At 42.7% G+C, this 16,230-nt stretch overlaps 1 protein-coding gene across 5 annotated transcripts in view; it reads right to left on the reverse strand.

Annotated features, from left to right (window-relative positions):
- ablim3 (actin binding LIM protein family, member 3) overlaps window positions 1-16,230 on the reverse strand; it is a 44,926-nt gene that overhangs the window by 4,503 nt on the left and 24,193 nt on the right. For 3 of the 5 annotated variants that reach the window (XM_005719590.1, XM_005719589.1, XM_005719588.1), the window contains exons 4-14: window positions 12,760-12,875; window positions 9,535-9,661; window positions 9,295-9,388; window positions 6,858-6,945; window positions 6,684-6,742; window positions 6,454-6,525; window positions 4,187-4,348; window positions 3,194-3,223; window positions 2,943-3,069; window positions 2,271-2,366; window positions 1,892-1,942 (exon numbers count right to left, since the gene is read on the reverse strand). In XM_005719590.1, coding sequence (XP_005719647.1) covers window positions 1,892-1,942; window positions 2,271-2,366; window positions 2,943-3,069; window positions 3,194-3,223; window positions 4,187-4,348; window positions 6,454-6,525; window positions 6,684-6,742; window positions 6,858-6,945; window positions 9,295-9,388; window positions 9,535-9,661; window positions 12,760-12,875 — 1,022 coding nt within the window. The remainder of the gene's footprint in view (window positions 1-1,891; window positions 1,943-2,270; window positions 2,367-2,942; window positions 3,070-3,193; window positions 3,224-4,186; window positions 4,349-6,453; window positions 6,526-6,683; window positions 6,743-6,857; window positions 6,946-9,294; window positions 9,389-9,534; window positions 9,662-12,759; window positions 12,876-16,230) is intronic. The other 2 variants (XM_005719592.1, XM_005719591.1) reach the window with 1 other exon arrangement.

Genomic DNA, 16,230 nt, shown 5'->3' on the forward strand with positions numbered 1-16,230 from the left:
CCAACGCTCTTGTCAGAGAAGATCAATATTCCGGCCAACGGCGGGAAAATAGCCGGCATTAAAAAGGGAGTTCTGTTACGGCTCAGCCTGAGGCTCACATTCATTTCACGAATGGTGTGAGGCGGCGATATTGATGCCACTCTGCACTAAAGCATAGTCAACGGAAGTCAATGGGAGTGACATGCGGTGTAATGTCGCATAGATCGCTCTTCACTCTGTTAGCCATTAGCCATGCCAGATCCAATCCATGGCCCATTGAATTCCCATGTACACGATGCACGACACCAACACATATTCAGAGCAATATTGAACGCTCTTGATACTTCTGTCAGAGGAAGTATGGCTGCACAACACTGAATGCGAAATACAGTGACACACACGCATGAAGACAAATGAACTTCTGTATCTATTCACTGACGGTAACTGAAACAGTGAAAGGAGGGCGATACTTACAGAGGCAAGGTCACCGGGTAAAGTGGAGCAGAAGGTGGAGGGAAGTGAGTAAAAGTGATTGGATGCAATAAAAGAAAAAAAGAGGTGCAAAGATAAAGGGCAACATTATTGGAGCATCCAATGCGAGTGCTTTGCTACCCACACGGAAGGCATACATGTATATGACTGGGTGCTAACTGATTAGTACATAACTGGCATTTGGCGAACAAAGCAAATCTAAAACACATGTATCTGCTGTGGCCTTGGGTTTACATGGGGTGTGTTTGGCGCTGACACAAGAGAACATGTTAATCAATGGCTATTCAGGAAGACATGAAGCACAGGGATCAATATCACTGATGTATGAGTTAAATGTCATTATTCAAACAAGGCGAGCTAACAAAGGCTGCCAATTACAGTACATGCTACTTTCCTAATCGTGTGTAAAGGACTGCGCGAGGCAGCATCGTGACCAGTGATGTACTAATTTTTAGAACAGAGACACTGACGGGTGACGGGAGTCGACACGCTGCTCACTAACTAACCCCCACACACACACATACACGCACAGCACGGAAAAGCATGCAGGACAACAACAGAGATAAGACTGTCCTCAATCAAGAGGTCTTATGACTCTCAGCTGAAAAGGCCTTTAAAATGCAGTTTAATGAAAGAGACTCTGTTACTGATGCACACTACCCAGAAAGTTCAAGCGCATTTAATTGCTCTGCCTTGTGAAAAAGAAATCCCCCAAAAAACAGCATCTCGTGTTAACCACACCACCATGCTATCTGAACGTAATAAAGACTTTAAACAACAAGTCTATTTGTTTTCTAGAGCTGGAACACTTGTAACAAATGGTTTAAGCCCACATTAAAAAGAAAAATAAAGAAAAGGCAAGGCCGACAAATAAAAGAAGACTCCACAGCAAATCTAAAATTCTGTTACAAAACAGTTTTTCCAGTGCGCTTTGTTCCATTGTTCTGTTCTATTCTGGTGAACTGTGTTGTCCTCAGAGCCCTCTGTACTCAACGCTTCTCACGCCTGAGCAACCTTCACTTCATTCAGGGCCCGTTCCAGCACTATTTGCCAACAAGAACCTGTCGGGAGCTGCGCGCGGTAGCAGGCATATTCATATGCTTGTGGCATGCACACTAAAACATCGCTCTTTTATATTCACTCAGCGCCGCTAATGCGAGAAGTCTGACTGATCCCCTTCCTCAACTTTGGAACGAGCCGCGCAAGTCAAAACTCTATCCCTTTTGTGCTTTTTCTAGCACTTCTAATAGTTGCTGGTTTTGTTTGTGCAGGCTTCGGTTTCACTGAACAGCTGGAACATCGACACTACTCGAAGCTGAATGGCGAGAGGCCGGTAAACACATCTACATCGGGTTAAACAAAGCATGACTAAAACTGACAGAAGGACAGGCAGGCTAAGGCAGGACTAACTGCACTGTACCCGTTCTCTTATAGATGGGAGGCTTCCTGTAGATGTTGGGATCCCCTGTGGCTGAGGAGAGAAAGAGGAGATGAAGACGTGAAACATGGAGGAGTAAAGGAGGAGAGGATGCGAACTACTGCCAGGCGAGGTAGGAGGGATGATTGTAAAGAAAAGTAAATATGCAGTATGAGGGGAAGAATATGCCAGATTGATTATGTGTTGTATAAATATACAACTTTCACATTTTCACACACGCTCACTCCTGAGGAACTTAATATGACCTTTTTTAAAGGACTTCCTTCAGTGAATAATGGCTGATGAAATCTTCTCTGTGAAGTGAAAAAAGAAATAAATAAATCTGAGAGTAGTGTGAATGTGAGGAGATGAGGAGTCCTACCTGGTACATGAAAATGTTTAGGGGGCTGGTTTGTGGTGGGTGTGCTTGGTCGCCCGTCTTGGCTATAATAAGGTGAACTCCTGCCACTCTCAGAGCCTGCAGCCAGCCATGGCCCAATCACAGCGAAGGAAACACGAGCATGAAGGAAGGCATCAGCACATGCAGATGAAAGCCAAACAACTCAAAAGTGTGTTTAAAATTACAAGGTGACACTCAGTAACCTTTCTACTTGTGTAACAACAAAGGTTATTGACTTATCAGCAGCATAGAGGGCTGTTTAGAACTGTAATTAGTAATTACAGCCTCAATGCACATGTGTAAGAGTTAAATGAAATGATAGCCAAGGAGCAACTGCAGCAAAGGTGACAGTCAAGCAGCTACTGTGGCAGATATTTGTCACCAGTACAAATATATTAGGGGCTATTTGTCTTAACTGGTAATGACAGATGGAAATGACAAACACTTTGATCTCTAGTAAAAGGAATAGTTTGACATTTTGCTTTTGTGCAACTAGTTGGACGACACAGTTGAGTTTATTCATTGTCTTTATGCTAACTATGTGGCTACAACTTCTACAGGAGCTTCTAATTAAAAGATTATTACTTAGTTGTTATGTGACTTAATGAAGTTTCCAGCAGCTGGTTTCCAAACTTTCTAAAACAGACATCTTACCAGGGTAGCCATAGTGCTGTGGAGAGCGAGGCATGATGGGTGACATGCCTTGGCGACTATAAGTTGGTGAGTCGATGTAGCCGGGACTGGAGCACCGCCTTTGCTTTATATCTAGGCTGTTATAGTCCTAAAAGGGACAAACAAAGCAAGTCAGGTGAAAGACGAGCAAACAGACACACAGCTCACCGAAATGACAACAGCTCACTTGGGTGAACTTGTACTACATTCACTGCTACGTTCAGAGTGTTTACCTGAGAATAGGGAGAGAGAGTCCCAAGTGACTGCAGGGGAGAGAGGAAAAGATAATTAAAGTTTAAAATTTTAATGAAATCAACTCATTCAGTTTCTTAGATAACCACTCTGAAGAAGAGGGGCTAAAGAAAAGAAAGTAAGAAAAAAGAAAATAGGGCTTCATGACTTTGTTTTCAGAATACAAATGTAGGAAACAAAAATGAGATTGTAGGACTAAAGTAAATAATTCTGAGAAAAATGTCAGGATGGAAAAAAAATTGTAAATTGTGATTTTTTTCTCAAGATGCTGAACTGAATCTGTGGCTGTAATCCTCTTCCATACCTCTTTCGTAGATTTCAAAAGCTGACTGATTAAAACTTTATTGCTCAGTTTCCCAGACACGGAGTCTAGACTACTTTCAGTTTAATTTCTCTTTTCTGTTTTTTCAAAGACCAGGTTTAATCCATTGTCTGGGAAAGTGGCTATTTATCTTCTTTTTAGACTGCAAAATCCAAATGAGGGTTAGCATGCATTATTTCTTGGTTGAAGCTTGCAAGGTTTGCTGTTTAAAACCCAAACCGATCACCTGCAAGCTCTTTCTTCTTGAGAAGACAGATGTGAGAGTGGCATGAAATATAATCAAAATTTTAATCATGAAAACATAATTTCCTGTAAGTATGTTTACATTTAATTGCACATTTGCACTACAAATAACTGGCTGCTATGTAAAAAAAATTAGGTCAAATGTTTTAAACAGTTCACTCATCCACAAAAGACAGTTTGATTGTTTTTCACCTTTAAAAGTACTTCTGTAAACATCACATCAGTCAAATACCAAAACAAATATCAATAATTTCTGGGATTATTTTTCAAAAACAGAAAAAAAAAAATCGAAAACTAACAAAATATGCCCAATCAAACTGCACGACACCGACTTTTGATCTTCCTGAAGATCAAAAGTCGAGTGACGAGTGCAACGCTGTGTTTGACCTGGAGTGTGTGGCTGCAGTACCTCCCCATAGCTGTAAGTGTCTAGTCTGTCATCAGAGATGTATCTGTGGTACGGCTGGTATGAGGAGGATATGAGGTCTGGCTGTTGGACCTCATATATGGCTTTGACCTTTGGCAGGGCAGCTAGGTCCTTATAATCTAGGATCTCATTCTCCACTCTGGCCTGGAGAGAGGACACACATACACCCACCAAAAGACAGCGCTACAGCAACAAGACCCAACATCAACCACATGGACAATGAATGAGAACTTCACCAGTGATAGCAAGCAGATCGTGAAACAGTGAGAGCCGTAGAGGGGGGGCAGAGAAAACCTGATGAGGAACACACAGGTACAAACGAACACGCTGCAGGAGCTGACAGCACTATAAGCTGTTGACCTTCAGGATATCAGCATATGTCAGAGAGAAAGCAGAGGAAGCACAGACAGCAGGAGAGAGAAAGAGAGGGAGGAAGCGTGGAGACAGTATGGATGACAAGCGTGCTTACACTGCATTTCCCCCTCATCCATCACCTTAAACAGAAAGGTCATTGATTATGAGAAGAGAGCAGGGCAGGGCAGGGCTGAGCAAGGAGCAGTGACTCCTGCTTGCATGCAGATAACCCCTGACATGCTAATACTGCAGTGATACACAGCAACAATTCAGACAGCCAAAAAGGCAGGACTTACAAGTGCAACTGCTAAGCACTAAACAAAATATAAGGCCTGGCTGACACTCTGATGTGGTTTTCAGCATAAACACTGCTCAAAAAACTTAAAGGAACACTTTGACAACACATTAGATTGGAGGGGGAGATCATGCTGGATATCTAAACCAACATGGACTCTGTAATGTGTTAGAAACGAAAGGATGCCACATCGTTTGATGGAAATGACAATTATCAATCTACAGAGGTCCGAATTCAAAGACGCCCTGAGAATCAAAGTTAAAAAATGATGCAACAGGCTAGTCCATTTTGATTAAATTATATTCCAGTGAGTCAAAAGGGCACTTAGTAGTTTGTATGGTTTGTATGTTGGGGCATGCTGCTAATAACATGACAGATGGTGCCTGGAGGATCTCCTTGCAGATCTGGAAGGCACCATCAGGGCATCACTGAGCTCCTGGACAGTCTTTAGATCAGACATTCACGCCAGTGCCATGCTGCAGGTCATTTTGCAGCTTTGAAAGTGCTCATCCTGTTCCTCCTTGCACAAACCAGCAGATATCAGCCCTCCTGATGGGTTAAGGACCTTCTGTGGCCCTGTCCAGCTTTCCTACAGTAACTCTGTCCTGGAACTTGTCCATGCTCTTGAGACTGTGCTGGGAGACACAGCAAACTTTCTGGTACATATTGAGATGCAACCACTGTAGGGTCCAGAAATCGCCTCATGCTACCCCTAGTGGCACTGACCATAACCAAATGCAAAACAGTGAGAAAGCAGATGACAGAAAAAAATATCATTGTCCTCCAGCTGTAAAACCATCCCTGTTTTGAGGGTTGCCACTCTAGTTGTTAATTTCATTAACACTAAAGCAGCTAAAACTGATTACCAACCCCCTCTGATATTTAACTGAGCAGATCAATATCACAGAGGTTTAACTGACTTGATGCTACACTCCAATTAACAAGTGTTCCTTTAATTTTTTTACTTAGTGTATAATGAGTAGAGTGTTTTTTGGTCATTGAATATTGAAAATGAGCATGAAATATCCAGTCAGGTTGAAGACAGTGACACATTGTTTCCACAATTTTGCCATTTGATTTGAAATAAAACTGAAGAGAGAGATTCAGTAAAGGACCGACAAAGCTTTGCAAAAGGAGCAAACCCATTGTTTTGGCAGTTCTTAAGTTCCAGACTTCAGGCGGTCCTTGCAGCCAAAACAGTTTTTTGTCATTAAAGCATTAAAATAATCAGTTTATAAAATGCTTATATGAATTTGAACTTTTGAACCGCCCCCTGAAAACATGGGAATGTGTATAACAATAAATGAAGCAATGCAGTTCAACCCCTTGAGACTAAACGACAGGAGTTCAGTCGCACCGCAGTTGTTTTATTTCAAATCTAATGGGATGTCTGGCACATCAGCAGTGACAACAGAGGTTAAGGACACAGACAAAGTGAACAGGCCAAGGGAGCGAGCAGCCTCTCTTATTTTGTGCTTGACTGTTCAAGCCTAAGCATAGTGCTCGTGATTCTAGTGTAGCAAAGGTGCTTCAAGGGTAGGCTCGGTGGCAGTGTGGCAGCCAAAAGTGACTAAAAGCTGCAGAGTCACAGGTTACTTACACATATAACTCTACTAGGAGAGCCTATTGAGGAGCCCGGGGGAGAGATGGAGGCCTCGGACAGGCGTCTGTGCTGTGGGTTAGAATCAGACAAAGAGGGAGTTAATTCACATAGTGAGGAAGTTTCACTCTATATCTGTGGGCTTCTCTCTGTACCACTGTCAAATGCTCTTAGGACTGTTAAAACTAGTGCTCCGTAAACACAAAGACTGAATTGAAAGTCCAGCTCACCCTGAGTCTCCTCTCTGCTCTCGCCGCTTGCTTGCATAACGGGTGCCACACCTCGCATCCTGAGGAGCAAGAGAAAGAGGGCAGTCACACAGTTGCTGGGTGTTCCCCGCATGCCGTGCGTTTTCTAAAATTGGTGAGCACAATCTAAAACATGCATATGTGTGACTACTCGACCTGTCAGGTACATTTCCTCGCCCTCTTTGAACATCATGTTGCAGCGAGCGCACCGAGCGCAGGTTGGATGGTAGTGTTTCCCTCCTGCCTGTGTGATGAGGAGAGGACGTGGCTGAACGTAAATCATCGCCACAAGGATTTTCACAGATTGAGGGCTAATCTAAAAATCGCACCCCGCCTAGCAGAGCAGGTCACTGTTTCCATATGTTTTTTATGCGCTTTATTTGGCCACCGGTAGCCTGAGAAAATATTAGGAGACCAGTGGATTGCCTGAAGCTGTTTCATCAGCATGCTAGAAACCACCCATTCTCTCCCTATGACATAATTAGAGCAAAGATCCCCGTAGGTCAGTCACATGAGGAAGCATGTGTATGCATGTGTATGTACAATACAGAATCATGTAAGTGAAGGACATGTGAGTGTGAAATATGCCCTTGAACATGCAAGGTGCCTCGAGGGGATAAATCCAAGCACACGGCGCAGCTGAAATGGACACAGAAAAGTGATCACACTCCTGATGTTTCTCACATGCAACCCTGCGGGGCTGATGGCCGAGGCGTGGCCCCATCCCATCACCTCTGCCTTCCCTAAACGCACCATTCGAGAATTTCTATTTATAGAGGCACTGCAGACGAGGAGACCTGAACTGTGTCAGCTGAACTCCCACGGCATGCAAGTTAAAGTGGGTGTGTTTGTGTGCACGGTGAGGTACTTTATATCATTTCAAGCTGCACTGAATCTTCCTGGTGTTCATACTGTAAATCGCACGTTTTTACTGGATTTCCAAGAAATCGGTTGCACCTGATGAGCTCCCTCCCTCCAAGAACTGCCACTGTGCAGCAAGACGCTCAGCTGTTTCCGAGACACATCTTAACCGCGCTCCCTATCTGCTCAGGTTACTACGAAAGGGGGAGGATGCAGCACTTCTGTCTGTTTTCCAAGCAGTGGAGCGTTTACTATCGGTGGCCAAACGGTATCAGTTAAACAAATGCTGTTACCATCTCAAATGAGGAACCTCTGTGGTGGCACTAACAGGCTGCTAAATTTATTGCCAAACTGAGACATTAAGTGAAACATAAGAAAGACGGTTTTATGATCCTCCACCCTCCACTTTCCCCCTTTATGTCTCCCCTCCTCCATCTTCTATATAACTACTCATTAAACTAACAACCTTTGGCTGTGTTAAGTTAAAAGGAAGCGCTGCGCCGTGGGGAAAAAAAAGTCTAATTATCGACACAGATGCAGAGAGATTAATCCGAGTGTTTGACGTCGGACAGCATAAATGAAAACAATACTTTTAAACAGACGTCTGTGCAACTTATTGGTATCTGTCAATGTGCCAATAATCAGCTCCTAAGTTTTTCTTATCCTTAATGAACTGCATTTTGCATGTGTAGGGCTACAAACCTCTGCATGAGATTTCCCCTGAGTCAGTCTCGATGCACGCTGCATCTTAAAGAAGTGCATCATTATGTGATCAGAAACTGACAGAAGACCGAATGCAAGCGAGCGCAGATACACATGTTCAGAGAACAAACGACACAGATGCAGTGGGAAAAGAAAGTGAGAGAGAGACTTGCAGCATGAAGGCTGACATGTCCCCATGTCTATAAATAGCCTAGAGAGGCTGACAGTCAGGAACAAAGCACTTTACACCAGCTATTCTGACAGGCGAAGGAGCAAAGGGACAACAAGACCCTGTATGTGCATGTGTGTGTTTGTGTGTGCGTCTGACAAAGTTTTACTACATCTGCTCCCTTTCCTCAAGTCCCCTCAGACGCAAGACGCCCACCAGAGACTCTTCCAAAACATTTAATTAGCATCTGCACTTTATCACTTTCATTATTTCCAGCCCTGCTCTCCTCATTACTCTCCCTTCACTTCTTTCTTAAGCCCAACTCCTAACTCTTTGCTGTAGATCCTTTGCTGCTGACTCCTTCTGCAATCTCTTAAAAAACTGCTTCACTCTGTGCATTTTTAATCCCGCTTTCCGTGTCTCCCTCTGACATCACCCTTCACTTTTTAGCCTCTGATCTTTTTTTTTAAACTCCCTTTTTGTCTCCGTTCTTTTCACAAAGTTGTGCCTCAGTCTAGTTTTTTTTTTAACCTCCTCAGAGTGGAGGGTGATTTGTGTTCTCTTTGACCTCAAGTAGAAACAGTCAATCTGCTCGGATGTTCTGTCGGGCGCGCTCGACGTGGTGCAGCTCAATTGGTTTCGGTTTAGTAAAGCTTCACAAAATGTTTTATCACCCCCTCAATCTTAAGTCGGTCACTCCCTGAAGCGCAGCGGGGCTTGGCTTAAACTCCGCAGAGGACGTGCGACGCGGCCGTTCAATTACGATAACGCTGATTACGCTCCGCGGTTCACTCCAATTTGGATTTCTGTGCTGCTGCTGCAGTGGGATCATCTAATGTTGACATCTGGTTCCGTTCTCACCTCCAAAACCCTTCCACTGATGTATCTGCTGCAGGTCTCACATTTCACCCCATACTGGGCGTGGTAATCTGCCTCACAGTATGGCACTCCATCCCTGCAACATAGAACATATAAAAGAAACTGCTTGTAGAGTGTCAACGACACAATTTGCCTTGTCTTGGGGAAACCGCAGATAAAGGAGGACAGAGCAGTTGTTGGGCATTTTGTTTCTCTCTGTTTTCCTTCCCTTTACACACTCACTTGCTGATGTACTCTCCAGTGAGGACCATATTGCACGTCCGACATCTGAAGCAGCTGACGTGCCACTGTTTGTCAAGTGCCAGGAGAGACTGACCCTGCTTGATCTCGGCTCCACATCCAGCGCAGTCTGGAGAAAAAAAAGAAAAGGGAAAGGAAGGGAAAGAAAGAGGGACGCAGAGAGATAAGATGTTAAAATGTTGTGGAGTGGTAGAAATTGTAAGAGACAGAGAAAGGCAAAATGAGCCCAAGGACTAAGTGTACATCTTTAAGCACTTTCTGAACTACTAAGTGCAGTTTTCATCACTGCCACCACCTTAAATAAAGCCTACTGTGCTTTTTACACTCCCCTAAGAGGTCCAGGGGATGTGGGAAAGTAACAAAAAGTGTCCGGGTTAAAAAAAAAAGGAGACAGGGAGGCAAAATTGTTAAATTAAAAGTTTTTATTAAAATTTCTATCACTAGTTAAACTAAGAGATACGGGCAAGCCGATAAGTAAGGAATGCAACAAAAAGCAGGAGTTCATCACTAAACTGAAAAGTTCATGTAAATCAAAAAAGGGTAAATCAGCAAAGCACACACTCGTCTCCACAGACCACCACACACAGCTCACTAGCTGCACAACCAGCAAGGTTCTCTGATACCAAAGTTCACCTTTCTCTGGCCTGAAGTACATTAGCTTAATTGCTGATTATACAAGCATAGAGCACATACATCAGTTTTGCCCGCAGAAAGATGCTTCAGCAGGTGTTACTGACCAACAGGAGCGTCGGGAGGCTTAAAAAAGGGTCAGCCCTCTGTTTGTTTGTACTAGATGGAGGCTTGGTTTTAGCTTAACCTTTTTGACCCGCTCTGTTGCACATGAGAGTAAGTCACTCTAGGGACCACTCCAGTCTGCTTCGTCAGCCAAGACAAACTGTGTTTTGTAGTGAAAAACTGCAGTGTACAGTGCAGGCTGGGTTTCTGGCGTCCAAATCAATCTTAAAAAGTGATTTAGTGGTGATTGTTCTGAGTGTAAAAGGGCTGGGATTTTAGTCCCAGACCGTTCTTCTACTGAGTCATTATACACTTCTGATTTCAGCCACTGGATGAAATAGGTATTAGATCATCTAAAATTACGTACCAATGTTTGTGATAAAGAGCAGCCGGCTATGGACGAATAAAAATGTACAATAAAGAATGCAGGAATGTTGCTGCTCACCACGGCTTTATCTGTGATGTCAAAGCAGTTTTTTAAATGATAAATGGTATGGCTCTTCTTCACACAACTTGCCTTATTTAGCCATGCGCACCTGGCTCAGACCTTAAAATACATTCAGTTTTAATTTCATTTTTTATATATATAATTTGTTTTTTGGTGAACGTGTGTGAATACACACTTCTCAAAGTGCAGAAATTGCCACAAAAAAACTTTTAAAAAAGTAACTGCTTATGACCCAAAACATATAGCCTCATCAATCATGTAAGGTGGTGTGTTTGTTATTGTGTGGGTAGTGTGAAAAGAAAATGAAAGGAGTAGGCGAGGGGGCTGATACGCAACAAAGGTGCCCAACAAAACTGGGGAAGTTGGATTCATGTCATACACACTAAGCTCTTACCCCACTGTAATATATCACGTTAAAATCTTGAATGAAATGAATTCGAATCCTTAAGAAGGCTCAGCAAATGAAATTACAGTACTGTGTAAAAAATCTTATGTCGCCCCTCATTTCTTTATATTTTGCTTCCACTGGTGTATGCATGAGAAAACTTTAATAATTACTTAGCTCTGTTTTTTTTTCTTTTTTTCCCTCTAAGACTTCTGCACACTAAGCGTTTATTTACCTTCTTAAATATCCCGATCGTTATGCAAAATGAGGCAGTGCATTAGTGCGTGTGCCCTATTCCGTCCACACACACTGCATCCTCATAAGACAGAGTGATGAACATGTACCTGGGGAGCTGTTCGATTTTTATTCTGCTGAATGGAGCAATTTGGGGAGGACTGTTGTTCACTGCCTATACGCCATCTGTTGTTACTGCACAGCCACTGAGCAGCAGACTGCTGTCTGTATGCTATGCTTAACAAATGATTCACTATCAGTCACTATCCTGCTGCTGTATCATAGTAATTTGTCATTTTAAATAACGAGAAGGAGAAAAATAACTTTACTAATAATCCCTCTGGGAAATTCCTGCATAACAGTTGTGGAGGATTTGCAGAAGGAGGAATTACGCATATCTGAATGAACTGAGGAAGGAGGAGCTCTCTGTGACCTTCGCTGAAATATTCTGTCATTATTAGGACTTTTTCTGAGTGGGCTACTCTTGCCAGCAGGATGACTGTGCAGACTGTGGGAGACTTCCAAGACAGAGCTTAAACACCAACTCCTCTCTGCTACTGCATGTAGATCATCCAGCTCTGGTACCAGGAATAAACCAACCATCTTAAAAAAAAACCTTTAGTCTCTACTTCCTGTCATTCATCCTCAGATTTTATCATAGACTGTAAAATAAGATGGATGCAGGTGACATCACCTGTAGGTTTCGAAAGTTCTGTTATGAAGCATCTAGATGAGCGTTAACACCTTTGCCAGCTTGGTCTAACTGCTTGCTCAAACCATGACAAACCATTAGCCATTAGTGGTTTCCTACCACAGATAATCCTAAATTTTAAAACATAGTATGACTGAGATTAAAAAACAGACCACATTTTTTATTCAATCTGACTCGAAATGAGTGACTGACTCAGCAAGAGCTTGTTCACAAAGGTCAAGACACAGTTCAATAGGACTGGAAGTCTTTTTGTAGTTATAGCTATCGCCATCTGGTGCCCTTCAGATAGAATGTGAGATTAAAGCACTTTGACATTAACTTAATGAGTCTTTAAAACAGTCACAAACCCAACATCACTAAGGCTAGATTCATTTTTTATATGCAGTCAAAGATCTAGTAACACACATGGTAGCAGGCTCATGATTCTGTTAATAAACAACTATATGATATAAATGTGAACAAAACCACTAAACCCTGTATGTTGGAAATTGGCAGGTAGATTATGTGTCTGTTTGTGTTGCATAATTCTCAGCTGGCAGATCAACGCGGCAGGTCACTCCGCTGATTTGACAGACACACGATTAGCTAAATGAGCAAAGTAGGCTTCGTGGACATGTCGCATTAGCTTTAGCGCACCGTAGCGCCTGGTGGCCCTAAACAGAACGGACAGAGCGGGGTGGGCGCTGGACTTACGGCTGGGCCCGTGGATCTTGATCGGTTCATTTGACTTGACAAGTGTGTGGGAGCACTGCTGGCACACGCAGTCCTTTCCACTGAACGTCACCCTGTCTCCGATTGGAAAGGGTTTACTGAGGAGGCAAAAAAAAAAGACAGACAAGAGAATTAGAAAGCGGAGCACAATGGGCGTTAAAACGCCTGCAGTAATTCTGTGTTTACATCCAAGTCTACTGTATTCATTGAAATAACAAATGGGTGCTGGCAGAGACATGATTCGGTGACAGACAGGCCATAATCCTGCTGACACAAGCTGAATGCGGTCCGACATCCTCTATGAAACTGAAAATACATTTTCATTGCACAACAGTTTGCAAATGAAAATACATTTGCAAACTGTTGTGATGATGAGTTAATAGGATGCTGATTGTTACAGGAGCACCTGGCTGCTCTGTGATTAAAGAGACGATAATGCGACAGGCTTCTGAAAGGAAAACTGGCTCTCTCAGTGAGAATAAAAACTTATTAGGGAGACTTTGTGGAGCGCATACTAATTTTAATTGCCTATTGCTCTCTCAGTCTAGCCATCCAGCTTGCCCTCCCTACACTGACGCCACCAGGTCACCATTTTCAAGGCTTCAAAGAAAGAAAGAAGAGCAAAAACATGTGCCTGCTGACAGGCGGAGAATATGACAACCAGGCAACACCAATGAAATCAAATTTGCCACATCACGATGCACTGTTTTGACTCGCTTTCCTCTCTTTTCAAAGGAGACAGATTGATTTCCTTATGACCAGGGACGATATGAAAATGAATGGGGAGCTAAAAGGCTTAGAGAAGGCTGTGTAAAAAACATAGATGGCACTAATCCTTTTACTCCCCCACCGAGCCCTGGAGCCGGAGCCAAGACCCAGAGGGAGGCTTGAGTCTCCAGTAGAGGCCCCAGTCAGCACACATGAGTGCAGCACATCCATGTAGTCACTTAAAGGTGCTCAGACCATGTATAAAGTCTTCTCTCTCTGTGTGTCTTTGCTAACAACATATTCGAGACTTGCTCCTCTGTGCATTTATTTTATTCACAAAAGGGCACCATCCAAACATGAGAGCTGAGCTGCAGATACACAAATTATGCAACAAAAGCTATGGTAAACACAAGCTGCTGGAAAGTGATTTCACTAAGGCTTTATTTTGAATGTCACTCTTCGGCTGTTCCAGAGGTTAACTGCACATTTTAAAATTCAGACATGTGTCCATGCGAATATTTGTGTCCAGCTCCAAGCACGACAGACTAAATATCTTCTACATGTCTGAACATAGCATGCACATTGTATAGTTCAGCAGAACGAAGCACCAGAAATGCTGTGATGGTGCAGAAAAGCATCTCCGCGCATTTGTGACCTTGTCTTTACCTGTGTGTTGCTCTCACTCCCTCAAGACACTCTTGCCTTGTCAGCCCTTTGCAGCGCTTTAAAAATTTACTCTGTTTACATATTTAATGCTTTCTTTTTCTTAACTGGCCAAAAAAGTAAAGCTATTTCTGGCTTTAGGGGTATGTCCTCTTGCTTTGATCACCACTGCGTTAAAAATACGTTCACGTGTAAAAGTGAAACTTGCATTCGGACTCCATTAAAGCTGAAGCAGTGATGACAAAGAAGTCAAAGTGGAATAATGATGAGGAGACAAAGGAAGAGAGGGCGATGTGGCTGATGATTAAAGAGCGCAAAGATTATTATTTGTGAATAATGCGAATGACGAAGAAGAAGCAAGAGCAAAGGAGGTGCGTCCAGAAGGAAGACAGGAGTGAAAGATGAGGGGAAGAAAGGACGTACAAGATGGAACAGTCAGCAATGTGACAGGGGGCAGACGGAGCACGAAAGAAGAGATTCACCCTTTGGCTTCTTGCTGTCTCTTCTAGTTTACTCCACATACACTGACAACACATACACACACATCACTGTCACTGCCAGCGCTGCTCCACTGCCTGTCTCTGTCCTGCTGGTATCATTTCAGTTTTTTGGAAGGGGGGTGGGGGTGGGGGGGGGGGTTGTTTTTTGTCTTTTGCCCACAGCTGCTGGGTTAGAATGTGTGTTTATCAGGCAATGTCAAGCAGATACCCGACAACAATCTCTACTCTACTGGAAGACGATACTATAAGTAAGCTAAAAGGCTGCTCACTTATTCACAAGGAGGCGCCACAGCAGGTAACTCTGCATGTTTGATTTGTCAGATTTTTTACGCCCTGATGCCCTTCCGAACGCAACCCCGCAAGGGATTTGTGTCTTCTCCCAGGATCAAAGCAGGGATCTTTCGCTTGTTAGGGGAATGTGTAAACCACTACAATATGATTTACTCTGGATACTGTTAGTAAAGATCCTTATAATGTAAACAACACATTAAAAACCAGTCAGCAAGTGAGAGGGTGCAAATGAGAGACAGGTTATCCCATATATGCAGCATGCTCTGAAGCGAAAGCGAGGGACACGGTTAAATAAAATAAAGAAAGGAGCCAACATTGATGCTGAGATTTCATTCTGAAGGAGCTTCACATGAACACTGATGGAGTTCATAGGAGAGATGACCTACTTTTACTAAACCTAAATGTACGATACACCAGGTCAGCTTTCTATCTTTCCTACACTTGAGCTTTCCAATCACACATTTGCTGACATTCAGAAGATGAATCATGAGTTAATTATTAAATCCTCCATGAAAAAAGTCAGTCAATTAGCCAATTCTTGTTTTTAAAGATGCAACTTTTGCTGCGTCACTTCAGGTCTTGAGGCTGAAAATAGTGACTCATAGACGAAAAGTAAAAAACAGTCATGCGTTTCTTATTCAGTGCCTCCACAATCTGTTTGCTATTTCCCGTCGTCTCTATCATGCTGTTCTCTAACAAATTACTAATGAAGTCTCACAGAATAGACTGAGAAAAGCACAGATACTCTAAAGAAGTCAACCGGCAGGTCTCACATATCTTTTGTGCAATACATAAAGCAGCATGCTGAGTGCATGCTGCAAATAGTAGCTACCAGTAACAATATTATACTGTTTATTTGTTATAATCATACATATCCAATTCCAAGCTAATCCAAAATAACTAAGGTAACTGTTGCATAGGCAACTTTTAATCACATGAAATTTGTTTATTTATAAGGAACCCCATTAGCTTCCACAACAGTGGTTGGTATACCGACCACTGTTGTGGAAGCTAGGCCATCAAATACAATCAAATAAAATGTTACGCAATAAAGTCGATGGAAAATATCCACATAAGTGATAATACATTTTCTGTTTTGCAATAACTGGTTAACATTGCCTAGCAGATGAGGACAGCATTTTGCCGGTAATGAGCCAGACATTGTTATGTCATTTTGAATCGGTGGAAACCAAAGCAGAGCAAAAAGAGACTCTGTATCATCTTTACATTTTCCAAAGTGGCCAAATATAATATAATATAATATAATATAATATAATATAATATAATATAA

Source organism: Pundamilia nyererei, unplaced genomic scaffold (genome assembly GCF_000239375.1).
Source record: "Pundamilia nyererei isolate P.nyererei 1_Seehausen unplaced genomic scaffold, PunNye1.0 scaffold00001, whole genome shotgun sequence".
NCBI lineage: Eukaryota > Metazoa > Chordata > Actinopteri > Cichliformes > Cichlidae > Pundamilia > Pundamilia nyererei.